The following is a 24,884-nucleotide window of genomic DNA, read 5'->3' as shown; positions in this document are numbered from 1 at the left end:
AACTGGAACGCATCTGTGCTTCAAAGGGTGAGATCAAGAATGTGAAGAAACAACTCACAGGAAGGAGGAAATACAAGAGACTGGTGTGTAGGACACATAAAGGACTCTTACATCGCCACAATAAAAAAAAAAAACACACCAAAAACCCACCTATTTGAAAGTAGGCAAAGGATTTAAACAGACATTTCTCCAAAGAAAATACATCAATGGCCAATGAGCACATAAAAAGGTCCTCAGTCTCATCAGTCATTAGGGAAAAGCAAATGGAAACCACAGTGAGATGTCACAAAGATGGCCAGAGTCCCAAAGGTGGATAATAACAAGCGTTGGTGAGGATGTGGAGAAACGGGAACCTTCATACTCTGGAATGTGAAATCGGGCAGCCACTTTGTAAAAATACTTTGGCGGTTCTTCAGAAACTGAACACAGTTACCTTCTGACCCAGCAGTTCCACGGCTAGATACCCACCCAAAGGAACTGAAAGCGTGTCTGCATAAAAACTGGCCACAGGTGTTCATGGCAGCTTTACTCAGAAGAGCTCGAAAGTGGAAACAACTTGAATATTCGTCAACTGAAGAATCGATCAAATGTGGCCGGTCCACACATGGAGCGTTGCTCAGGCGTCAGAAGGAATGAAGTACTGACTCACGCTACGATATGGCGAGCCTTGAAAACATGGTGCTGATCGAAGGCAGCTTGTCACCAAAGGCCATGTGTCGTATGATTCCATTTATGCGAAGCGTCCAGAATCCAGAGACAGAAAGTAGATTAGTAGTTGTCAGGTGTTGAGAGGAGACGAGACGAGGGCGAGACTTCTAAAGGGTGTAGGGCTTCTTTCTGGGATGACGCAGGTGTTCTGGAAGCAGATGATGGTGATAGTTACACCAACTCTGAATTTTCTTTGTAACAACTGCTGAGTTGTATACTTTAAAAGTGTGAATTGTGTTGGAGGTATAATGCTGTCTCAACTCAAAATGGCTACATATAAAAATGTTCAAGCTTACTAGAAACAAAGCATGTGAGAATAAGACATATTAAATAAAATACCAACTTTTGACTAAAACACAAGTGAGCAAAGAAGTAAAGGGGAAGGAAATGGGGCACTACCACCTTCCTAGATGATCATTTTTGAATGAGTCTGAAGACCCCTTCTAGGTGGCAGATACATTATATTTCATTGACGAGGGAGCTGAAGGCTTGTGTGCTGGCCTGGCCCTTTGGAGCAGTCGTGGGTGAGAGCCAGGATGTGTGTTCATGGGCGTTCGCTCAGTCGGGGGGTGGGAGGAGGTCCGATCAGGTGGGGAGGGTATAAGTCACACGTCTCTGGGAGGCACCAGGGCGCAAGGGACGAGGCATTTGTAAAGGCATTGACTGACAAACACTTACAGCGGGGTTCCTTGGAGAGCTGGGAATGTGTGTGCGCTGCTTGGGGAGGCTCAGGGGTGTTTCTTTCTAACCAGGGAATGTCTAAGGGCCGAGAGGGCTGCCTGGCTGCCTTGACAGCAGAGCAAAAGAGCATTTCTGCTACACTGGCATCAGTTTGCCCAAAGAATTTGTGATGTTTCCGTTGGGCACATACGGGCCACGTGTGAGGAAGCTGGTGCGGGCTTGTCTTAGCCAGAAAGCGGGCCCCTGCAGAGGGGAACCTAGGGGCCACGAGCGGGATCTCCAGAGGATGACAAGGGACTGTGATTTCCAGAAGAGAGGCTTTTCCCCATGAGGAAGGAATGCACAGGCACCTCTCACAAGGGCAGGCTGGTCTCCAAGATGCCTGTGAAAGTGCCAAGGAGGCGGAGAGGGCCCTGTCCCTCCAGACGTGATGCCCTGAGAAGGACACGGTGTCCCTTATGTGGCATTCCAGCTGGAACTGAACCAGGAGGAAACATCGGACAAGCCCCAAACGAGGACTATTCTAGTTTTAAACATGGGCGACTGTAGTCTTCAAAAAAGAAAAAGTCATAAAGACGAACAGCTGTAGTAACACTACAACTAAATGCAGTCCCTGACCCTGCACTGGAGAGGGGAAAGTGCTAGAAAGGACGTTATTGGGTCAAATGATGAAATGGGAATGCGGACCACAGATTGGATAAAAGCGTGGGATCGGCGTTGAATTTGCCGATGGTGCTGAGTGTGCTGTGGTGTTAGAGAATATCTTCATGCTTAGGAAGTGGACACTGAGGTAAGTGTGAGAGGCAGACGGAGCCACCTTCCTGCCAAGCGGCTCAGGAGCTGATTCCAGATGTATGTGTCGTACAGAAGAAACGCTGTGGCGTGTGCTGACCTGGACACCGCGGATAATGCAGCACATGGGCAAATGTTAACGTGACTTTGGGTGAAGAGTAGTCTTACGTGTTATTACTCTTGCAACTGTTCTGTGTTTCCAATTATTTATAAATAAACACCTAAGAAGAAGTGCTCATGAGGGAAGTCAGCTTTTAGTATCTGTCATCCAGGGCTGGAGCATGAAGGCCGCTCGAGCCCTGCAGCTCAGTGAGAACCTGCTGTCCTTGTCCCTCATCTCCCCACACCCCCTGCTTCCACCCAGGTGGGATCTGAAAGTGAAGTCGGCGAGACGGGAATAGAGTGGATGGGGGTACCAGGCAGGAAGGGGGAGCTTTGGCCGTTCTATGTGTCTAGATACTTTTAATTTCTGAATTGGCTGCGTTCACAACTTGGGGTTGACAGGGCCTGGCTGCTGCCAGAGTCTTGCCCGTTTTTTCTTTCATCCGGGGGCAGAGGAAAGCCCGTTCTCCACTGAATGCACTTGAGAACAGCGGTGGAAGACAGATGTTTTCTGATTCACTCACCTGGGTCCCTATTAGCCAACATGCCCATTCCACCGACAGGGTAAGGGAGCTCCGGCACTGGGCACTGTCCCGGGTCCTGGAGGTAGGATGGGGACAGGGAGCCAACGTCGGAGTGAGCTGGAAGCACAAGAGGAGAAGAGTGACCTGGACACAGCACGGTGGTGGTGCTGCTCGGGGTGGGGCCTGGGGGCACGGTTTCTGACGGAACCACTGGGACGTGTGGCACACGTTTGTCGCTGGGGAGAACTGTCAGTAGTTTGGGTGGTTAGAGCAGGGTGCTGCTGGGGGAGCTTGTAAAGGGTGAGACCGGAGGTGCATGGGCCACGTGAAGGAGCACGTCTTCCCTCCACACCCGAGCAGCTGAGCCGCGGGCGCGTTTCATTGCTCAGCTCTTGGAGATCCGTGCAGGGCATGGGACCCACGGCACTGGCAGTGACTTGAGTCTGATAGAGCCCTGCTGAGCCGTGTGGTCCCAGACCACCGTCCTCCATGTCACCTCATGTCACCTGGCAGCTTTTAGCGTCGCAGACCGTCGGACCCCTCCCCAGACGCGCTGAGTCAGTGCCCCCCTTTTAACAAGACCCTCCGGTGACTGGTCTGCATGTGACAGGCTGAGAAGTGCCGGTCTTAGGCGCCATGTGTTCTGTAGGTCAGTGTGGTCGGGGCCCCACATTAGAACCCCCAGAGAACTTGTTACAAGTGAGGATTCCTGGGTCCCGCCCTCCGCCCAGCGTCTGTGTTGTGACCCCCGCCCCAGCCCCCAGCCGAGTGGAGCCCTGGGATGTGAAATCCTAGAGGAGCCGCTGCTCAGTAGAAATCCCCTGGGGAGGTGGGGGGAGCATCTCTCCTGTCCCACCTTGGGGGTTGGAGTCCCTGAGGGAGGGGCCAGGGCTCCCGTGTGACTGGGCTGTGGCCGGGAGGTGTCGCTGCGGCTGAGAACACAGCCCTGCAGGATTTTAGGAGGAGAGTCAGTTTTAGAAAGAGGATCCCAGCCATCACGTGGCATTTCAAGTACAGCAAACCATAACTCAGAGGGTCTAGAATGCTTCTGCCCCTCTCCGCCGTCTTTATCTGTCAATCTGTCATGTTTGGTCAGTTCAGGGCATTGACTCTCAAGAAGGATGGAAAGGGTTTAATTCTGAGGTTCTCTGTGTGGGGCAGGGAGGAGGGAGAGTTGATTTTTGCTCTTAGGGGACATTTGGCAACATCTGGAGACATTTTTGATGGTAAGAACTGGGGGGTGGGGGCTACTGACAACTGAAGGGTAGAGGCGGGGTGCTGCTCCGCCCCCACAGGGCCCCTGACAGCGCCCTCCCACCCCCACCCCGCCCAGAATTACATTGGCGTCCCCCGAGTGAGAGGTGTCACTGTGAGGTGTCTTCCTGCAGAATCTGCGTGAAGGAGCTCCTCTCATGAGCGGGAATGTGTTGTATCTTTCAGCTCAGTGTTCCTGGGGGACAGGAACACTTGACAGTCTTTGTTATTGAGAGAGCTTTGGACTTCAAAGGCCCTTTGGTGGGAGGCTGTGTTTGCCAGGATAAAAATACAGTGTAAGTACAGGCAACCTCAGTCATGACATGGATGAAGAATATGGCTTTTCTCTCCATTGAGGTACATGCATGCTGTCTTCGAGGGCCTCCTGGTTTATTTAGTGAGTTCCTTTCCGCCGGGTTAGGGTTGGCGAAAGGGCCTCTGTGGAAGGGATCTGGTCATTCACCGTTTTGTTCATTTGTGAAAAGTCAACACTGTGGAGGGAACGGCCCAGCGCACGCGTGGTGGAGCCTGGCTGAGGGCTCCGAGTTGGGTCACTAGGTCTGCAGTGGAGACCAGGAGAGAGAGGAGCAGAGCCAGACACTCGGGGCGGCATCTTCCTTTGCTCACTGGCGTCCACCTGCCCTCTTGTCTTTTCCCTGGAGAAATGGGTGCAGTCCAGCAATGACGCTCTGCTAAGCCGGCCACGTTGCTCTGTGTTGAGGTCAAATGGCGATTACCCCCCTCCCCCAGGTAGGGGAGGGAGGCGGGACAGCAGGTTGGCCGCATTCATTGTCCCCATTCAGGACCCTGGGCCGTGTCAGGAGGTCTGGCCCATTCACAGAAAAGGAAGTTAGTTCTCGGAATGGTGTGCTGCCCGTGGCGCCCAGGTTTCTCTGGCTGCTGCTTCCTCCTGTGCTGTCCCTGCCTCTCCCGGCGCTGCCCAGGGCCGTAGAGGCAGAGCTGCAGAGCTCCAGCAAGGAGCCTTCTCACCGCCCCGCCGTCTCTCTCCAGGTGTGGTCAGGGAGTTACCTGCAGCCTCCTCGGAGGACACTCCAACGCCACGTCTACTGACTTTCTGTCTCTAAGGCACTCGTGCTTAATACATGTTTGTTGAATGAGGAGAAATCAGATGACTTCCAGAGAGACAGACTGTTTCCTTTGTGTAACGGAGTTTCTGGGATAAGTATTTTTCCAAGAGGATCCTGGGATGACCAACCCAGTCCCTTATGTAACTCCTTTCAGATCAGACGTTCCAAACCTTCTGACTGTGCTTTTGCAGAACATGTGGCACAGCCTCAGAAGTTCCCAAGTGCTAGAATTTTTGAAACAGCCAGGGCTAGACCCAGGAAATTTCCTTTGCCTTGAATTCTGAGAGGGGCTGAGAATGAGGGGTTCTGTGCAGAAGGCGTTGGACCCAAAGTCCGTGGAAGTGTTTGCTATTCACAGATCAAACTGAGAGCTGGGCTTCCTCGCTCCCTTTATGTTCACTTCTGTCTGTCGTATATTTCTTATTTGACAAGCCCATCTGGCAATTTCCTCGTATCCAGAATACGTTGGTTTTCTGGCCGATTGGCAACTTAGACCAGCCTCCCTATGCAGCAGGCCCTTCTTTCCTCCCTTCCTTCCTCACTCCTTCCTTTTTTCCCTCGTTAAATTGGTACTTAAAGAAAAATAACCTTGTTTTGAACTTGGTGAATACTTTTTGGTTTTTGTAAAAATGTCATACTTGAAAGCAACTATCGTAGGTGATTTTAAAGACTTTTTGTTATGCAAAAAATGTAAGCCTCTGCACAAGTCGAGAGGATAATAGCATCGTGACCCTCCGCGTACCCAGGGCTCACCTGTAACAATGGCCAATCTCATTTCATCTGTGTCCCCCCTCGCCCCTCTCCCTGATTGTTCTGAAGCAAAACATCAGACATGAGAGCATTTCAGGACAGCTTACGTTTTTAAATGGCTGCCTATACGAGGTGCACAGCCACGTGGCTACAACAGGGAGGGAGCAGGGAAGGCCGGCTTGGACCTGGGGCCAGCACTGCTCACTGCCCAGTGTCCCGTGGGCAACACACACAGCCCAGGCCCCTTGGGGAGGCAGTGATGCCATCTCTTTCTTCCACCTTCCCTCCTCTCCATTATAAGCCAGCAAATGCCCAACCCAAATCCTGACAAAACAAAGCATGTTTCCCCAGTGATGGAAATCAGACAACCATTGTTAACCTTTTATAAGAAGGGAAAATGTGTTTCATCCTCTTTTTTGTGAGAACAGCTACTATTTCATTTTCATCTTTTATTGGGGTAGTGCACCCCCACCCACCCCCTAAGTGCTCAATGAGCTGTTGCATATTTCCCCACATGCCCCCCACCCCGTCTGGGAACATTTCCAGAACATTCCCTGGTGGTTCCACGGAAGCCCCATTCTCACTATCTGTGTGGACTGGTTTGCCGGGGATTGAATGTCGTGTCAATGGATTCGGGCCGTGTAAATGGACTCCTTTTCCTGCTCGGCTCCTTCCGCGCAGTCACCCCTGAGAAGCCATGCGTGTCGCTGTGTGTGGCGATGGCGTGTGTCCAGCTGCAGTGCTGCGTGCACACATAGTTGTTGAGCCCTGTGTCGTCACGCCTGGTGTTGGCTGCGCGTTTACTCTGCGGGGTCTGCACTGAGCGCCAAGGAATTAATTGAACCTTTTCGGTTCGTGTCCGAGTTAGCCGTGGTGGCGGCCGCCCTTTCCTAGGCAAGCAACAAGCACTTACAGAGATGACTCTTTGCCCCTGGCTCGTGTGTCTCACATGGGACAGAGCGGACGTGTGAACCCAGGCAGCCCGGCCACAGGTCCGCGCCCACACACCTGGGTTTCCTGGTGGGGGGTGTGTGCCTGCACCTCCTCCATGTGGTGCCTTAGGAAAGATCCGTTTTCTGGACAAGACATGGGAGCACAGAGCTTCGGTCGTGCGGCCCAGGCTGCTCACTGGCGAGGGCTGGAGCCGCCTTTCCAGCTTCCATCGCCTGTGTCGGGGGCATTCTCTGTGGTGATGGTGGAAGCCTGTGTTTATTTCCGTTGCCAGGAGAGCGCGATGTTTATCAGGCCACACATCAGCCTGAGCTCCTGGTTGCAAACAACAGAGACTGACTCGCATGAGCCAAAGAGGAAACTGCTGGAAGAATATCGGATTGCTCCCAGAACCAGGAAGGGGCGGGGACCAGGCTCAGGCGCGAGGGTAGGGACGGTGGCACTGCCGGGCTCTTGCTCAGAACCCTTTGGTAGAGGGCCGCCTCTGTCCCAGGACCGTCACCCTGCGTTGACACTGTCCACGTTGGCCCTGGCCGTGTGGCCCTGATGCCACAAGTAACTTTTAAGTGGTGTTGGGTCTTTCGTCCGTCTTTCCAGGGCAGAGCCTCCCGCTGTCCAAGCAAAGGCAGGTGACCTCTGGCCCCTTCTGTCGTGCGCAGTGGGAGGATGCCTTGCCGTGCCAGCTGAGGTTTCACTGTCCATCTCGGGGTAAAGCTGATCCGTATTCAGTAATTCTTGCAAATAGGTAAATGAAAATTTAATTGGCTGAGCTAACGTGGATCAAAAAGGAAGTTTCTACCTGCACTTCAAGTTCATTCGTGTGTGTGTGAAACAAACAGTTGACATGCAACAGTGTATACATTGAAGTTGTACAACGTGTTAATTTGATACATTTATATATTGTAATATGATTGCCATTGTAGCGATAATTAATACCTCTACCATGTTACATAATTACCCTTTTTTAGTGATTAGAATAATTAAGGTCTCGTCTCAGCAAGTTTGATGAGAGCACAGTATTGCTGTCTGTATTCTCTCTACGGTGCATTACAGCTCTAGGGCTGTTTACTAGCTGTCAATTTGTTCCCTTAAAATGACATCTGTCCTGAGTTTTCTACTCAGAAAAAGCATCTAGTTGCCTAAGTGGGGAAAAATTGCCTCATAGACTATTGTCTCTTAATAACAATGTCTGTGTTTGTGTGCAGACAGGTAATGGAAGATTTATTTGCTGTCCCAATTGGAAACTGTCACTTCTTGTTAATGTCACATGACCTGGGAAATGCGATTCACATGCAGCAGACACACCATCGTGTTGTAGCAGTTTCCTCTGTGGTGAACTGGAGTTCAGGACTTGTTCCCGGAAGGCTTTTGTTGGAAATAGGTGTCGTTTTCCTGTTGTGCACTGCTGTTTTAGAGTGTCCTTCCTCCTTGAGTACCCTTCGTTCATGCACTGGCCCCCTATTCGCTGAATACTTGGGGACAGAATAATGCATGAGGCAGATAGAGGCAGCCCTGGTGACACTTTCAGTCCAGTAAGTTTGAGTCGGGAGAGTTCTTAAAATATGGATTGCTCTGTTATTCCCCTTTCACTACTTGTTTTTAAATCTTAGGTCCCTGGGTGGGGATGTAAGCAATAGTCCCCCTTCTCTTTGCTAATTGCATTGTCTCCTCTGAAATGTGCATTCTGTTGCCTCTTACCCTTTTCAAAAGAAGGCAAGAGATGAACAGTCAACACTGAAAGTTTTCATAAGTGTGGCTCCTGGAAGTCTCCCCTTGATTCCTTCCTGTATAAAATTACGGTGCTCTACACTGGCTGAATGAAGAATTTTTTTAAAAAATGGTAGCCTGTTGATTGTCTTTTTGGTCACTGAGGTGGGCCTAAGACTTCAAGCTGTGTGAGGGGGTCTGTTTGTCTAGTGAACTGGCTACAGCCGGTGAACGTGGGTGAGAGAGTGAAGTGGACGCCTGGCAGCCCTTCCGGGGCTTCAGCCGGGATTGGCGACGAGTGCGGCCAGCTCACTTCCCCCTGGGCGCTCGGCGGGACCCCCTTTCTTCGCTCCTCTGCAGCTTGGCGGGGCACGTGCTTGGTCATCACCCACGGCTGGGAGGAGAGTCTTAACCAGCCAGTGCGGCTAACAGCAGGCCTGCCTTCTCGAGCTCTCTTCCCTAGAACCTCCTCCTGTCTGTGGAAGTGGGAGACCCAGGACCCGCGAGCGATTTCTTTGCAACGTGTGCCCAGCAGCACAGTTGCTGGATTGTCGTGTGCACTTAGCCTGACTCGTGCCAGGGCACTGCCCACAGCGGCCACCCCAGTCTGTGTGCCGTCAGTGGTAAGAGGGTCTCTGGATCCCCACGGACCCCTGGCAGCGCCCAGCTCGCTGCCTCGGTCACTCTGTGGTTGTCAGGTGATAGCGCAGCGAAAACTGAACAGTGGTGGTGTCCAAAGGGCTCGTTTAAGAAAGTTCAGTGTTTTCACTGATACATGCACGTCCCTTAAAAAGTGAAATATTAGGAGCTGTCGGGGAGCTGCTTCCTCGGTCCAGAGCTTCTTGAGGGGCTGATAAAATGCTTCAGAAATACACAGAGGTGGTGGGTGCACAGCACCGTGAATGGACTTAAATGCCACTGAACTGTTTGCTTGAAAATGGTTAACTTTATGTTATGTGAATTTCACCTTAATCAAAAAGGTCAAATATTGATAAAATGAAAAATAAAAATAACAGTCCTGTGTCTGAGCCCTCATGCCTTCCGCCTCCCAGCGGCAACAATTTAAACTAACATTTTCTTCTGGTATTTACCAGTGTTTCTAGATGATGTGCGCCTCTCGATGTCTGTAGATTAATCTATTTTAAATACCAGCCTTTGACTTCCTGTTGTTACAGATGAGTTTGGCTTTCTGACACTTTCTCTTTCTCTTGCGTCCTCCCATTGGCGTGATACCACCTTTTTTTTTTTTTTCTGGCTGAAGTAATATTCAGCCTTAGACTTTCCTGAGAGTGTAAATATTGTTCCCTGCTGAGCTAAAGACATACGAGATTTTAATGTGCAGTTTTCTCCTGGAGTTCGCACTAATCCTGTTTTTCTCTGTTTGCTTAGCTCTTCTGTAGCATTTACCGAGTCTTCTCGCGCTCTGACCGTCTCAGTATGTCTGCGTGTCACAGACAAGGGATAGTGTGTGACCTGCTGTCCCGGTCGTCACCGCCGCCCTCGGGCCCTTTCGTCCCTGCCCCAGGTGGGGCAGCCGGGTGCCCCGTGCAGTGTCAGCGTGGGTTCCTGACCCTCTCGGGTTCCCCTGGGCAGACGGGCCCGCGCCTCACTGTACCCCCTCTGCAGACGCACAGGTTCACGGCCCTCCGTCTGTCCAGCCCCACCCCACCTTCCTAACCCCATCTTCATTTACTGCAACTTGGGGAGCTGGAGTTGAGCTTCATAGAAGATGGAGTTGGGTTTTTCGGTTTTCCTGGTGTTGGTTTTTTGGGGGGTGAGGAGAGAGGAAAGGTCTTTATTCTCCCGAATGAAAACTTCTAATCAAGTCCAAGCTCTTGTCGGCCTCGGTGAACATATTCTCTAGATTTGGATAGATGTCTCTGGCGGCAGATGGGAGCTACACTGTATTTGTAATACTGACTTCCTCCACTCTCCTCTCCAGCACCCCCGTCCTTCCTCTTCCATCTCCCCCTCACCTCCTTAAATAACTGACTGCGCTGGAGCGGCAGCCCGCTGGTTGATGGGGGGCCTAGTCAACATTTCAGCTGGGGTGTTTCACAGGCGTTTGAAACTAAGCATAGCTCAAATGAAATTCTGGGTGTTTGCTCCTCTCCCCCACATCGCCCCCCCCACCCCAGCCTTCCTTTTCTTAGCAGGCACCATCAGCAAGAGAAAGCTGCCCCTGCTCTCTGCTCCAAGCCCTTGGTCGCTGCCCACTGCTCACGCTGCGGGATACAAGCCTGTCCCTTCTCCAGCCACCTCTGCCCAACGCGCTTCCGCCCGCTATGCTCCAGCCATCTTTTCTGTTGTTTTCTCTCTTGTCAAGATTTTTTTGCAGCTCTGGGCCTTTCCACTTGCTCCTTGCTCTGCTTGGCAGGCTTCGCCCCCAGATGTTTCTCCTCTTCCTTCCAGTCTCCCTTCAGATGCCAGTCCTGGCGATGCCTTTCCTGATGACCCCGTGTACAGTGCTGTCCCCACCCCCCACACTGGCCACGTCGTGTCCTGTGGAGTCCCTGCCACCTACTACTTCTCACTCGCTGCAGTTCAACTTGAGTGTTGGGCTAGTTTTTCGCTGTTGCTAGGATGTTATTAAGAAACTTGTACGTGGTTCACTGTTACATTTCAGGCGCCTGGTACTGTGCCCAGCGCACAGTAGGCACTTTAACAAATGGTGATGGAATATATGAATAGGCTACTGGGGGCTTCAAGCTGGAAGTGACTCCAGAGGACAGACCCACCCTCACCTCTGGAGGCCGAGGGATTGCAGCACATTTAAATGATTAATTCACTGGCTGTCACTGCGACCCCCTCTGCCCCTAAACCAGAGCGTGCAAGACAGATGAAAACATCCGCCCTCATGGTCCTTACGCTCTAGAGTTCAACTTTCTAGTCAGTGGAGAGCATGGGCTTTGGGCTGCTCTTCTGGCAGGCAGCCGTGGTTCTCTGACTTAGTCCCTGGCGGGGCTCACTCTGAGGTCAGCTCCTCCGCCTTCCCCCTGCCCTGGGGACACGCAGAGGGCCCAGGCACACCTGTGGTTCCTCTTGTTTCCATCTGCTCTTACCTGTACACTGCATGCTCGTGTCACAGTCGCTGCATGGACCAAGCAGTTGAGCGTTCTCCCTCCTGCCACGTTCTAGAATGCCGTTTAAAGCGAGGACGGTCACCCACGGCCACCCTGTCTGGTGTCACCCCACACTGCTCCGTAACACTTAACCCCTCTCTTCAGCAAACTTCTTGCCGGCCCAGTGTGGCGTCTGCTAAAGCTCAGGAATATTCCGAAGTAGTTTTTTTTGAAAGCTTAGTTTAGTTTATTCTTCAAAGGCCAAAAATAGCACTTGTCACATAAGATCTTTGTGGCATTTCTTTGGAGTGAGATCAAACCACAGTGCATGTGTACACACGCACATATGTGTACACACACACACACACACACACCCTTCCCCAAATGGGTGTAGTGTATATTCTTCTACTGGATTTCCTGTATTTATATGTTTCTATACTTAGTCCAGTATGAGGGTCCATTGGGACTTTAATTTCACCCTGTGCTGTGCCATCCAAATAGAATAGGTCAATATAGAGCTGCTGAATCGCAGAATTTCAGAAGGTAACTTCACCACCACATTTGAATTGCTTAATTTAATTTTCGCCTTGAATCAGTTGCTAAGCAACCAGGAAGACAGGACCAAATCAGCAAGGCTAAGCTGGTTCTGGTTCGAGTCTGTTAGCACCTCTTACATGTTCAGAGGTGTTTGGTTGTAAACACTCTTAGTCTGATACAATCCTCTGTGTTGCCCAAGGAAAGTAGTGGCGTGGAAGTTATAGCAAGGATTGGGCTGGATTGGCCGTGCCTCAATTCACATCTCCCTGAAGGTGAATGTCAAGTTACCTGAAGTCTTGAGCCTGCGTTGTGGCCCTCATGTGTGCTCAGTGTGGTGGTCGACTCGACTGCCCCGTGAGCTGTTTCTAGGATGGTGCTTGCCAGGGCATGTTCGTCCCTGGGCCTCATCGATCTGGCCTGATTGTTTCCCACATCGACCGAAATCCAGTTTGGTTTTGGAATGCATATCAGTTAGCTGTCATCCTGTGACGTGTGCTGGAGGGAAAAAAATAGACCGTTTCACTCTCAGTGTCTATTATTGATGAGATTGGAAATTGTGAATCCCATTTGGTCCGTACAGTAAGCCCCGTGTCGAATATTAACAGTGGTGACTTACATATTCTGAAGGCTTTGTAAGTCGTGTGGTCATCAAGGAGGCCACCACTCTCTGTCCCGTGTCAGCAATGCGACGTTTCACGCTGGCCGGTACTCTTGTGGTTCTGTGTCACTGTTCCCGAGGTGAACGGGGACTTCACATACAACTGTATATGGGTATCAAACTGGTAGAAAAGCATGTCTCTCAGTGACGGCATTAAGTCACAATGGAGCTAGTCCATGACAATGGCCTGTGGCTTTCAGAAGAGGTGGGAGAGCAGTCCTGTCTTGTAATAGGTTTCCTGCTATGTCCTTTGTTCTCTAAAGACCTAGATGGTCTCGTTCATGTGCGTTAATAACTACATTCAGATGGATTCTGTTTTTGGCAAAGACGGGTATCAGTGGTCTTCTATTTGCCTTATACCTGCTTGTGACTAGGTAGAAATGTTTAGTGAAGAAGGATGTTATAGAAAGGAGAAAAGTACCTTTTAATTCGACAATTAAACCATCTTTTTTTTCTGAATAATGTCAAGTATTTGTGCAGTACTGTACTTGGTAAAAATGTATTCCAACTAGAAGAAAGGGTGATTCAATTTAGAGGGAAGGTCCAGTGTCCACGTGCTTGACAAGACAGGAAATTGTATTATTACTTTGAGGTAGTTATTTGGCTAAGACAATAACTAGGTGTTGACCTGTTCAGGGTCCTTCAAGGGAATCTGTTTTAATGAACAGATAAGAATAAGAGTCTAGCTAGTAGATGGAATTTCCTTAAGTTTATTCTGATCTATGTTCGGGGTGCAATTTTTCAAATCTGGGTATTCATTTGAAATTTATTAATTTTACTGTATAAATATTTCCCATTTAAAAACCCAGTGTGTCAAAATGCAAACTTCTCAGAGAGTGCCAATTTTATTATTTTTATTATTATTATTTTCAAGTTTAGTATTAGTTTTTTAGAGCAGTTATTTCTGAACTTTTTGGATGACATATCCCTATTAAAAAATTTGACAAATATACCCTCAAACTCTGTGTGTGTATTTAAAATTTATATACACATAACTTTATATATAGTGCTACTGTACTAATAATATATTGTATACATTATAAAAACAAGCAAGAAAGTAGACGTTGCTAAAAAGATTAACATTAAAGAATAACGTAGTGTCCTATTAATCAGGATTATTAGATGACCATCAGTACCTTATCGCACACAGGTGCTTTAGGGTGAAGTTCATCATTAGCGATAATTTTTAAAATGGTTTTGTGTGTGATTTTTAACATCTGGGTGACTTTGCAGCTGCTCGTCCATGTTGTGAGGGTTTGCTGTGCGTAGGACAGAGTGAAGTCACATGAGCCCGGGCGCACCTAAACGGGAGGGTGTCACTGTACTGAGACTAAGGGACAAGGACACATCTGTCTCTAATCAGATGCAGATATTTTTGTTCTGCTCCCAGAGAAGCATCTTGTGCACGAGTCTTCAGAGACCACTGCCCTAGAAGGTCCCCCCAAATAAGCGTCTGCAGTATTTTGTTAAATGCAGTTGGATTTCCGTATGAAAATCCGTTCATGTATCATTGTGCAGTGAGGAGGTTCGTCCTTCCGTTTGTCCAGCAGAAAGGAAAGCAGACAACTATGGGGCAGTGAGTCCCAGCTCCGCCACTCACTGACTATGTGACAACTGACTTACCCTCCAGAAACCTCAGTTTCCTCATGTATAACCTCACATTGTGGTGGCAAGAATTCAAGGTCAAAGGGGAGGTTTGTAAAGGGCCCTGTGCCACATGTAGTTGATAACGGCCTCTAAGAATCCCAGGGGAAGGTTTTCCAATCCCAGGATGTGTCCTTCCTCCGTAACACGTTTTGTTCCTTTCTCTCCTAGATTGCCTCTTCAAGCTATGTCCCATGAACCGATACTCCGCCCAGAAGCAGTTCTGGAAAGCGGCCAAGCCAGGGGCCAACAGCACGACAGATGCCGTGCTACTCAACAAGCTGCACGTATGTACGGGGCGGTGTCTCAGAGCGCTGCTGCGGGCCGTGTCCGAGTGGACTGGGGTGGGGGAGTTGTTTTGCGGCCCTCCACGTCTGGGACCGGCCTTCGTCTATTGTTGAATGAAGGGATAGAAAGCAGCTGACTCTAAGGAGAGATGGGCCCTCATCACCACTCACGGTGCTCCAGGTTCTATAATATGTCCATAGATGAACAGACCAGGCTCCGACCCTCAGGGAGCTTATCGTCTGGTGTCAGCAACACAAGCGGTCACTCCCACTGCACTTCAGATGCCTTTGTGCTTTGCACTGCTGGACCCTGCTGTCCCCTCGGGGCCTCTGAACTGCACCCGCTCCGTGCCAGCCACACGAGCTCTCTTGCATTTCTTTCTTTCTTTTTTTTTTTTTTTGAGCATCACAGAATGGTTTAGAATGTTTAGAACACTGCTCCCAGATCTTCCTAAGCTAAGACCGTCTCCTCCTTCGTGAGCGCCATCTCAGCCCCACGATCTGCTGCTTGCTTCCATCATAGCGCCCTGTTTGTCGCTTTCTCAGCGCTGATCAGGCTGCAGTTGTATTTAGTAGTTTTCTGAATTATCATCTGTCACTGATGAGAACACAGCTCCGTTAGAGGAGAGGCATGTCTGTCTGGTTCACCACTGCACCACTGCCTGTAATAGTGTCTGGCACATAGTAGGTGCTCAAGAAATTCTTGTTGAATGAGCACTATGCTAGGTGATGGTGATAAAACTGTGACAGCGTCTTAACCCTCTGGGAACTGAATAGCCAGTAATAAAGAATAAAGAGGTAGTGACAAGGCAGTGTGGCAAATGCTGTCACAGGGCCAACCACCAAGGCTGTGTGAGCTCCTAGAAGGGGCGCCCATATCCCTCAATGTGAATAAAGGTGTGTGATATGGTGGTCAGGGAGGGCTTCCTGGAGGAAGAGGAAGTGACAATAAGCCTCAGTCTGAGGCATCTGTGGGCGTCAGAGGGTAAGAGGAGAAGAAACAATGGGAACAGAGATTGCTTTAAAGACTTCAGGAATTGCATCATTATTTTAATGGTTTTAGGGCAGACATCTTCAACCTCACCAGACCAGTTGCAAATATTATGTACAAACAGGAAATAAAAGTCATAAATAATATAACCTCTCATGATACTACATTAAAAAATGAAATATCAAAGAGAAACAAAAGTGATAAATTGTAGACTTCAGTAAGTCAGTGCTCAAGCACGACCACTGTAGAGGACGTAGGAAGTTAGTGCTTGTACCTATGTGTACAGACCCCGTGAACAAGGCAGCCAAAGATGGGGACCCACAGAGCGTGTTTCCTGTAATGTCATTTTGCAAAAATGGTCAGCAGCTCTTGGTAATGTTATCAAGAAAGCAAAGTACACGCGTTTCCCTGGATTAAATAGCACTTGTGTGTTCTCAAACTGCATTCACAACAGAATTCATTAAACCATGCAAAACCATCTGTGCGGTGCTGTCAGGTGGAGTTAGGGGTGGGCTCCAAAATTGTAGACTGCTTTTTAACCTCTGTTAACCTCTGGGAATGTCCAAGCAGACACAGAATTGTATGGACGAGCGTATAGGACTGTTCCGTGCACTTCAGGATGTCCGGCTCCCTGGCTCCCATCCACTGCATGTCAGCAGCGCCCTTTCCCCCCCAGTCCCTGTGCCCGTCAGAAGGCCCGGAAGTCTGTGCTGGGAGCATGAAAATTCCGTGGAATGGCCGCGGCAGGCCGCTGGGTCCTGCAAGCTCCGGGTGAGCCTTTCAGCGAGTGCCAGCTGGGGCCACCTCCGTGGAAGGAGTCTTCAGCAGCCCTGCCTTTCCTTTTCTGGTCTGAAAATCACTCTGTTCAATTGAGATCTTATTAGTACATCGCAAACCCTTTCTTCTCCTGTGTTTTTTACAGCAGGGGTTGTAAATTCACATTCCTCTTGGCTATGCGGGATGCCAGCTGGAATGAAAGGGACTTGGTGGCCAGGTTGCTAAGTGGAGAGCTCATGTGTGGGCCCTGGGGGGCGGGGGCAGCTCCACCCCCTGCAGTTGCTGTGGGGGCAGGTGAGCTGAGAGCTGCTGCCAGGGCCCCGCTCTTTCAAGAGGAGCTAAAACTCTGCGCTGATGTGTCATATCGCAGTTTAAAATATATATATATGTGTGTGTGTGTGTGTATGTGTGTGTATATATATATATATATATATATATATCAGCAACTGATTCAGTTAAAATTTAAAACACGCACTTGACACCGACATGCTGGGGCTCAGGCTGGATGGCATGTGTTATGTTTCATCAGCCATTCCTTTCGCTGCTCCTTTCCACGAATGAAGTGTGGAAACTCTGCACAGTTGGTAAAATGCCGTCCTAAAGGTGTTCAAGAACTTTGAACTCCTTATGGAAAAAGAAAGAGACGACTCTCTTTTATGCTGTTTGTGCTTTTAAAAACATTTAGACGGAAACCAGTCCTTGATTCTGGTTTCATTACTGCTGTGACCTTCGGGTCTTGGGTGTTGACCTTGTGTGGTGCCGACTGGCCTGTTTATTTGGACCCTTTTCCCCTGGTGTCTGAAAGTCCTCTGTCTACATGTTTCAGTGCCGTCATTAAGATGCTGTCTTTTAGGCAGCTGCTCGCCTCCGAGTCTCCAGTGGGCTCTCATTTTTATTTTGGTCAACGACTGTGCAGGACCCCGGTCAAAGGTCGGGTTATTTTAAATTAATGCCATTTAAGGAATTACTTGTCTAGACCACTTGACTTCCTTTTGACTGGATTAGGCAGCACAGAAGCAGCGTCCTGAAGGACAGTGACATCTAGTGGCCGGTTGCTGTGTGTGTCCGTTCCCTCTGCAAGACTGACAAGTCTTGCCTGTCCTGTAAAACGCCTGGGTCCTGCCCTACTTATCTTCAGAAGCTTTATTCAGCAGCATGTGACGAGTTCAGAGCTTGTTGACCTTACATAAGCCTTCCGCATCATTCCAGTGGCCTTTCTGTAGTAATTTAATAATGGATTCTCTTGTTTCTGACATAAAATAACAGGCGACTCTTTTGGGGGTGACCTTGATGCCGCTTAGGGAGCATGGGAATGCTCGTTTCGAATGGCGGGGGCAAGGACTGTAGCATAGAGTGCAGTTGCTTCCTTAGGAATTAAAATCAGTCCACAACCCAATGTGTAAGGGGAGAGAGTAACACACACACGCGCTATAATTTTATCTAGCTAGTCCTTATGGCGGGCGGTATTCAAGATCCTGACAATTTTTGCCATTCTGAAAAAAAAAAAAAAAAAAGTTGTTACAGCCTTGTGAAAATGCCAGATTATCTTTTTAGGAGAAACTCCTGGAAATGGAATTGCTGAGTCGAAGTTATGCCCATTGAAAAACTTTTTGGTGGATATTGCCAGGTTATCCTTCCAGGAGATTGTAGCTGTTTCTGGTCTTACAGTGCCCCCCCCCCCCACCCCTTAGAAAGTACTTGTGGGATTTAATGAACCAGCTGTCCTTTTCCGGTTAAGGGTCGGGGCAGCTTTGATTGATGGGCCCAGGTGTACTTCCAGCCTTATTTCCCCTTTACCTTTTGTCTCACCTGTTGAACTTAAAAATCAGGATGGATGTCTTTGTTTAAAAGCTGAATTTGACAGAGCTGTGGGCCAATTGCTGCCTCAATAAAGCTGGAGGAAAACACCTGACGGGGTTGTGGAGGGAGTTATCTAAGAATTGCTGTGTGACCTCAAATGAACACATCTAAGGATTCACACAGTCAGTAACAGGTGAAATGATTGGGAGAGTTTTCTCCTTAAACAAAGAGAGCTTATAGGAAAAGTGGGTTTTTAGAACGATGTATAAACTTAATACATCGACTAGTAAATGTTCACTCAGTAGTTATGTGAAGGCTTGGTCATCAGTAAACCTTTTATCAGTTTCAGATGTGCTATTTGATATTTTCAGAGAAGTTTGTAGGTATTTACCCTCCAATTTTGTTGTATTTTCTGTTCTAATTTTACCTTTTGTATGTTTTTGGACAAACGCCCTGAATACTTAGAGCTGCCGGTGTTTAATTAATCTTTAATATACAGTGCCTTCTTGATGACTAATTTGACATTTCTTTTGAGATACGCCAGTGACTATTGACTTACCACTGTTATACTTAGTCTAAGCGTAGGTAGGAACTTAGTGTTTTAGATCGTTGTTTCTGAAACGGAGGCCCCTGGTGGTTCTTGAGAGTTAGCGGAATGTCCATGAGAACTTTCCCTCTTCAAGAGGGCCCTTATATCATTTAAGTCCAAGAAATGCTACTTTGTGATTCTTTGCGGGTGACTCCTTGCAATGTGGTGTGTTGAGCAGAGAAAGACCATATTAGTTTGTTTCATTTTCCTGACTCTATTGGTTCCCCCACCCCCACCCCATTGACAGGCTTTTCCTTGAATTTCCCATCTGTGTTAGCTGAGAACGGTAAGAACAAATGGCTGTCTGCAAAGTAGAACCCTTTCTTCTCCTGGATTCAGTCCAGGTTTTGTTTGGAGAACTACCTGCAGGACTTGTGTGAACGGAGGGGTCTCGGAGGGGGTGGGGCACACGCACGGAAACAGGCAGGACGAGAGAGGGGCGCACCTTCAGGGGGTGTTCCTGGAGTGGGGAGAGCATGGGAGGGGGCTGAGGGCAGTTTGGAGGCCAAGGGAGCCCTTCCTGCACGGCTGTTGTGTCCAGGTGTGTCTGGAATGCTGTGGCCTTTATCCTTTTGTAGGTGAGCACAGCAGACTGGGACTGATTCCCAACGAGACAGGGGAAGCTGAGCTCTGTTTGACAGGGTGGGGGCAGATGCCATCGTGTGATGGTCCCAGGGAGGCAGACCCTTTGCCTCCTGTAACACGGCTTCTGTTTGGTTTAGGATCGCTTGCTACAGCATATTTTTCTCGAATGATCTACCTTCCCCAAAATACCTGCACTCCAGGTAGAGGTGGAGCAGATGCTGAATTTTTCTCTAATCTTTAGCACAGCCCTGAAAGGCTTGCATTGTCCCCATTTTGTGGACGGTGAGGCTTGTCAAGGTTGAGTGACCTGGCCGAGATGGAAAAGCGCGTATGTGGTGGAACCAAGAGCACATCCAGAAGGTCCCGTGACAATGCAGACGCGCTCCCTGGGAAAGAGGCCACTAGCCCATTGGCACCCTGGGGCCTCTCACCTCAAGGAACCGGGAGACGCAGGGAAACAGTGCTGAAGTACGCAAGTGGTCGTCAGGTTTATCACCCATCACATTAGATACTGAGTTTCTTCCCTGCAATTTTACTTCTGTTTCACTCGTCTAGGTTTGGGAGATGGGTTGGGACAATAGTTTCCTCATTGCCTAGGATGAAACCTGGAGCATTATTATAACATACTAACAGTACTTTCACAGTTGTACGGGTACACGAATGAAAAATGGCCGTTCAGTGGCCCTGGTCGAATATTCTGGGAGCTCTATTCAACTTGACCATTTTCCCTAGCCTGCCAAATTTGTGCTGGTACTACCTCCCAGCCTCATTTGTAACTGCATAAATCTGGCGTTAACCCACATGTGGGTTTGAGGACTATCTCTGCTACTTAATAGATATGTGACTTTTTAATGACATTATTTAGCAAAATTTCTAATATACACAGAAGTGGCGAAAATAGTATAACCCCTTTTGTACCCATTACCCAACTAGCTATGCAGGGTCGACCAAAATGTTTCATCTCCCTGAGTCTGTTTCTTCTTTTTAAAAATTGGGATAATGATCTTCTCCTTAAGGGGTTACTATGAAAATGAAACAAATAATAATTCATGCCCAACAATAGGAGCTCACACTCCATCGGTGCCACTGTGACAGGCGCTGTGCTCCCGTGATTCCTACGAGGTGTGGTGACTGTTTTCATCTTCTTTTTACACAAGAGGAAACTGAGGCTCACACCTGTTCAATAACACATTCCAGGTCACAAAAGCAGAAACCACCCCAAACCGCCATTTAAATTAAGTTTTATTTTACTGCAAAGCTTTAAAAGAGGACTTTTACAAATCAGAAGAGTGTTATGCAAATTCCCTTCCAGCCCTACCCTATTTTTTTAAAAAAATACATAAGCTTTTGACTTACCCTAAACCAATATGTCCATGAATTCCTTAAAGGTAAAAATAAGCATTTTAAAAGAGGCCAAAAAGCCAAGAAAGCAAGAGCAGGGTGGGCTGGCCTTTTGGGCCCCCGTTGCCTTCACCTGGCTTCGCCTCGGTGCTCAGCTTTGCGGATTCCTGGGCTTCCTGTGCAGACTGGCTGCACGGGCCTTGCATCACTGCACAGAAGTGTAACCCACTGTTCCCGCTTCCTGACCAGTCTTCCTTCCCCGTGCACAGCATGCTGCAGACTTGGAGAAGAAGCAGAACGAGACAGAAAACAGGAAACTGCTGGGGACCGTCATCCAGTATGGCAACGTGATCCAGGTAGGTGAAGGCCGCGCGTCCCTGGAGCTGGAGCGACACCGAGAACAAAACTGGGAAAACACACATGAGGCGGGGTTTGGGCCAGCTTTCCGGCGGGACTCCATGGAGACGGCGAGGCTCTTCCAGGGCTGGCGGTTCTTCCTGCGTGGGCTGCACTCTTGGGCTTTTAGGTGGGTGGTCTCTCTCGGTGTCAGAATCCACCTCTCGCCCCCACGGCTGATAACTTAAGATCTGTCCAAATACTGTAAATGGGAAGCTTCCGCCTGAAAAAGAGCCTGGCTGTTGCCGTTTGGTTTAACCCGTGTCGCTTGAAAGCTCTTCATATTCGGTGAAAATTGGCTTCTCTGTCACGGCAGAGGGAGTAGGGACCATTCCGTGCCTTCAGGGGGAGTAGCTGATGTTGGGTCTCACGGGTGGTGAGGTTTACGTGTTTATCTCTCGTGCCTTTAAGTGTGACTTGGGGATAAAACACAACCTAGGAAACAGCAACTGTGGGGTTTGCTCCGAAAAGCCACCTGGATCTATCATTGTAGAAAACTGTGTGAGGAAGTCCAGAGCCAAATATGGCCGCTTTCGATTTGTCCGGTTACCAGATGGTTTGGGCCCAGGCCCAGGGGGTCAAAATCATTACCAACTTTTGAGGACCCGACCGCTTCCGTTATCTGGCTTCACTATTTCCCTTTTTGAAAGACTTTGCTTACTTTACTGATGTAAATGTAAACTTCACAGATTACAAGTGAATCCCTTCCCATTTTTATTCCTATCAGCTACAGAACAGTGCTAATCAGGAATATGAGAAAACCAGAATTGCCGCCTTGGTAGAAGCAACCTTGTATGTCTAACTGGGTTTACTACCCTCAGGCCTTTGAACACGGTGCAAGTAGTTTCCAGAATCTGTCTGAAGCGTAGGTCCTGCCTGTGCCTGTCCGCCTCCCTTTCAGGTTCTAGCCAGTGGAGAAGGGACACGGGGCCAGGTGGGCCCCAAGGTCAGTGCCAGCTTGCTTACTGGGCCAGGCCTGTGCCGTGGAACTCCGAGAGCAGGACTCCTGAGTTAGACGGGAGAGTGTGGCTTGACCTGAAGACGAAAGAGGGGTCTAGGGGCCAAGAGCATAAACTCTTAAGAGCGGTCCAGTTCAGATTCTGCAACTTCCTGACTGAGATTGGGGGCAAGGAATCTCGCCGTACTTCAGTTTGCTCACTAGCAGCATGGGAAGAAGAATGGTACCGGCTTCCTGGGAGGCCTGAGGAGTACCTGTCACAGCGTGAGCTCTGAACACACACGCGCTGGTGTTACTTGTTACCCCTCCTCCCCAGCCTGGGTCTTGGGCTCCACCTGCACGTTATGTGGGTTTATAGACGCCCTGAGCCCAGGACCTGGACAGGTGTGTGCCTGTCACCGCCAGGGGATGTCAGCGGCTTGCGAGTCAGACAGGTTACTCCTCCACCTCCAACAACCCTGAGGGAAGATTTGTGGACCAACTAGGACTGTTTGAGAAACTGGACCTGTTAACATGAAAGGGAGAATGTTGGCAGTGGAGTCGCACGCTGGCCTCACCATTTCTCCAGGGGTCGGGCAGCGGTTCATCTTCCCTTCCACGTTCTCCTGTAGCCTGTTGAGGCAGGAAGCCTTGGCCAGCGCTGCCTGGTCTAGACCTACCATGACACAACTTGTTTCCCATCTCAATCTTTGCTTTTTCCATCTCCTTCATGTAATAATTACCTAAGCATGAAGAATAAAGTGCTTAGAAATTCAAGGTAGAAACCCATGGCAGCCATGTTCTTCCAAATGAAATGACTACTCCCTCCCAGGGTCCCCCACTAAGTTGCAGTGTCTCTTGTGCTCAGAAGTGTCCTTCCTTCGCTCCCCCTCCTGTCGGGGGGAGTCTGCAGCCCCTCAGCTCCAGCTCTGGCCGTGCGTGAGGCTCCTTCCCACTGACAGGTGGCCGGTGCTGTTCTTGCTGGCGGTGCTGTTGGCTGGGGCATCTTCCGTCTCCTCCAAGGCTACGTTGAGGGAAAATAAAATAGTTCTTCTCCCTCTCCTTCTGCTCCCTTTGCTCTTCCTTCTTTTCTCATCATGCCCTGCCTCAGGCTTCACGGTTAGCTCCACATGGGAAGGGATGTTTGATACACGTTTTATTGGCCAGGAGAGAAATGACAGAGCATGAAAGTCTTGCTGATACTCCCCTAACTGTCTCGGTGGGTTTTCAGCTCCTGCACCTGAAGAGTAATAAGTATCTCACTGTGAATAAGAGGCTCCCGGCCCTGCTGGAGAAGAACGCCATGAGGGTCACCCTGGACGAGGCTGGGAATGAAGGGTCCTGGTTTTACATACAGCCGTTCTACAAGCTGCGATCCATCGGAGACAGTGTGAGTCACCTGCCAGCCTGGGGACGGCTCCGTGCCACCCCGCCTGTCACCGTGTGTCAGAGGCCATGAGGAGAGTGGAACCAGAGGCTTAGCCTGTATGAAGACAAGCAGGGAATTGCTATGGAAACCAGTGTTTGGGAAACAGGGAAATTGGGAGAGAAGTGTGACCTGAATCCAGTAGCTATGTTTTTCTGTCCGGGTTTCTGACAAAATTGTCTGAACAGCCCATTACCTCAGTAACTTTCCCATGAAAACAGCTGCCATATAAGAATATGCTGGCAAGGGCCCCCTGTCATTCTAGATCATCGTGGAGTAGAAATGCCTCTCTAACTTGGAAATTAAGTTAGTGACGGAGGACCTGGGCAACCAGTAGACAAGGCAGGGAGGGCCAGAGCCCTGCAGGGTTATGTTCCCTTGTCTCCTCATCCGTCGGCCTGCAGGCTCTGCACCCTGCTCACAGACTCCCTCGGTTGTGAGCTGGCCCCTCCCCTGAGGGGTTGTCAGGGTACAAGGGCACAGCAAAGCTTCTCGGTGAGACTTGGGGCAGTTCCCCTACTTGCTACAGACATTTGTAAGTCGTTACACCCTCTACACTGTTGAAATACTATCAGCTATACTTCTGACTTTGTTAAGATTCTGAAATAGCTTTTTTTTACTAAAAAGAAATATGTCTTAAACAGCAGGAAATCTTGTCAAAATGCTCAACTAGCCTTCACCTAAAACAGGACTTTGCCATTTCTCAGTATTACCATTTAAGTTTACAAGCTTTGGGCGCTTAATATAGCGGGGGTGCCAAAAAAATGTATGCAAGGGGACACTTTGGTCAGCGTGGCTCAAGCGGTCGTTCGCCATCATCAGAAGTGTCTGGACACTGATGGGAACCACTCTGAGCACCTCTTGTCATTGCAAATGTCAAACGTGACTTGTATTCATCTTTTTTTGTCGGTATATATTGAGTATTACAATTTTAATACAGTGTTCCTTTCTTAGAATGTGTACGCACGTTTTTGGCCCGCTCCGTATGTGTTAGGTGGTGTGCGTGTGTTATATACATGACAGGACCCCAGCGGCATCCAGCACCAACCCGCCCCTCCCAGTCGGGCTGCAGCAAACACTGACCCTCTACTGAGAAGGGAAGAACAAGTCCAGTAAAGCTGAGGCTCCACCAAAGCATTGGATTTTTTGACGTACTTACATTCATTGCAGTTAGAGAAGACGTAGTTGTATATGCCCCGCCCCCAATGCACCAAACTGCAGACAGATGAACTTGACACCGTAGGAAGCCATCGTTTCCATTCCCCCGCCACTCCCATAATAAGACCAGGGTGCTTGG

At 49.3% G+C, this 24,884-nt stretch overlaps 1 protein-coding gene across 7 annotated transcripts in view; it reads left to right on the top strand.

Annotated features, from left to right (window-relative positions):
• Positions 1-24,884, top strand: part of ITPR1 (inositol 1,4,5-trisphosphate receptor type 1) — a 295,575-nt gene that overhangs the window by 90,353 nt on the left and 180,338 nt on the right. For all 7 annotated transcript variants that reach the window (XM_081071377.1, XM_081071376.1, XM_081071373.1 and 4 more), the window contains 3 exons: positions 14,630-14,745; positions 21,098-21,184; positions 23,393-23,551. In XM_081071377.1, the coding sequence (XP_080927503.1) occupies positions 14,630-14,745; positions 21,098-21,184; positions 23,393-23,551 (362 nt within the window). The remainder of the gene's footprint in view (positions 1-14,629; positions 14,746-21,097; positions 21,185-23,392; positions 23,552-24,884) is intronic.

The sequence above is a fragment of the Rhinolophus hipposideros genome (genome assembly GCF_964194185.1).
Source record: "Rhinolophus hipposideros genome assembly, chromosome: 14".
NCBI classification, from domain to species: Eukaryota; Metazoa; Chordata; class Mammalia; order Chiroptera; family Rhinolophidae; genus Rhinolophus; species Rhinolophus hipposideros.
Note: the sequence above shows the minus strand (reverse complement) of the source record. Positions and strands in the feature narration are given on the sequence as shown.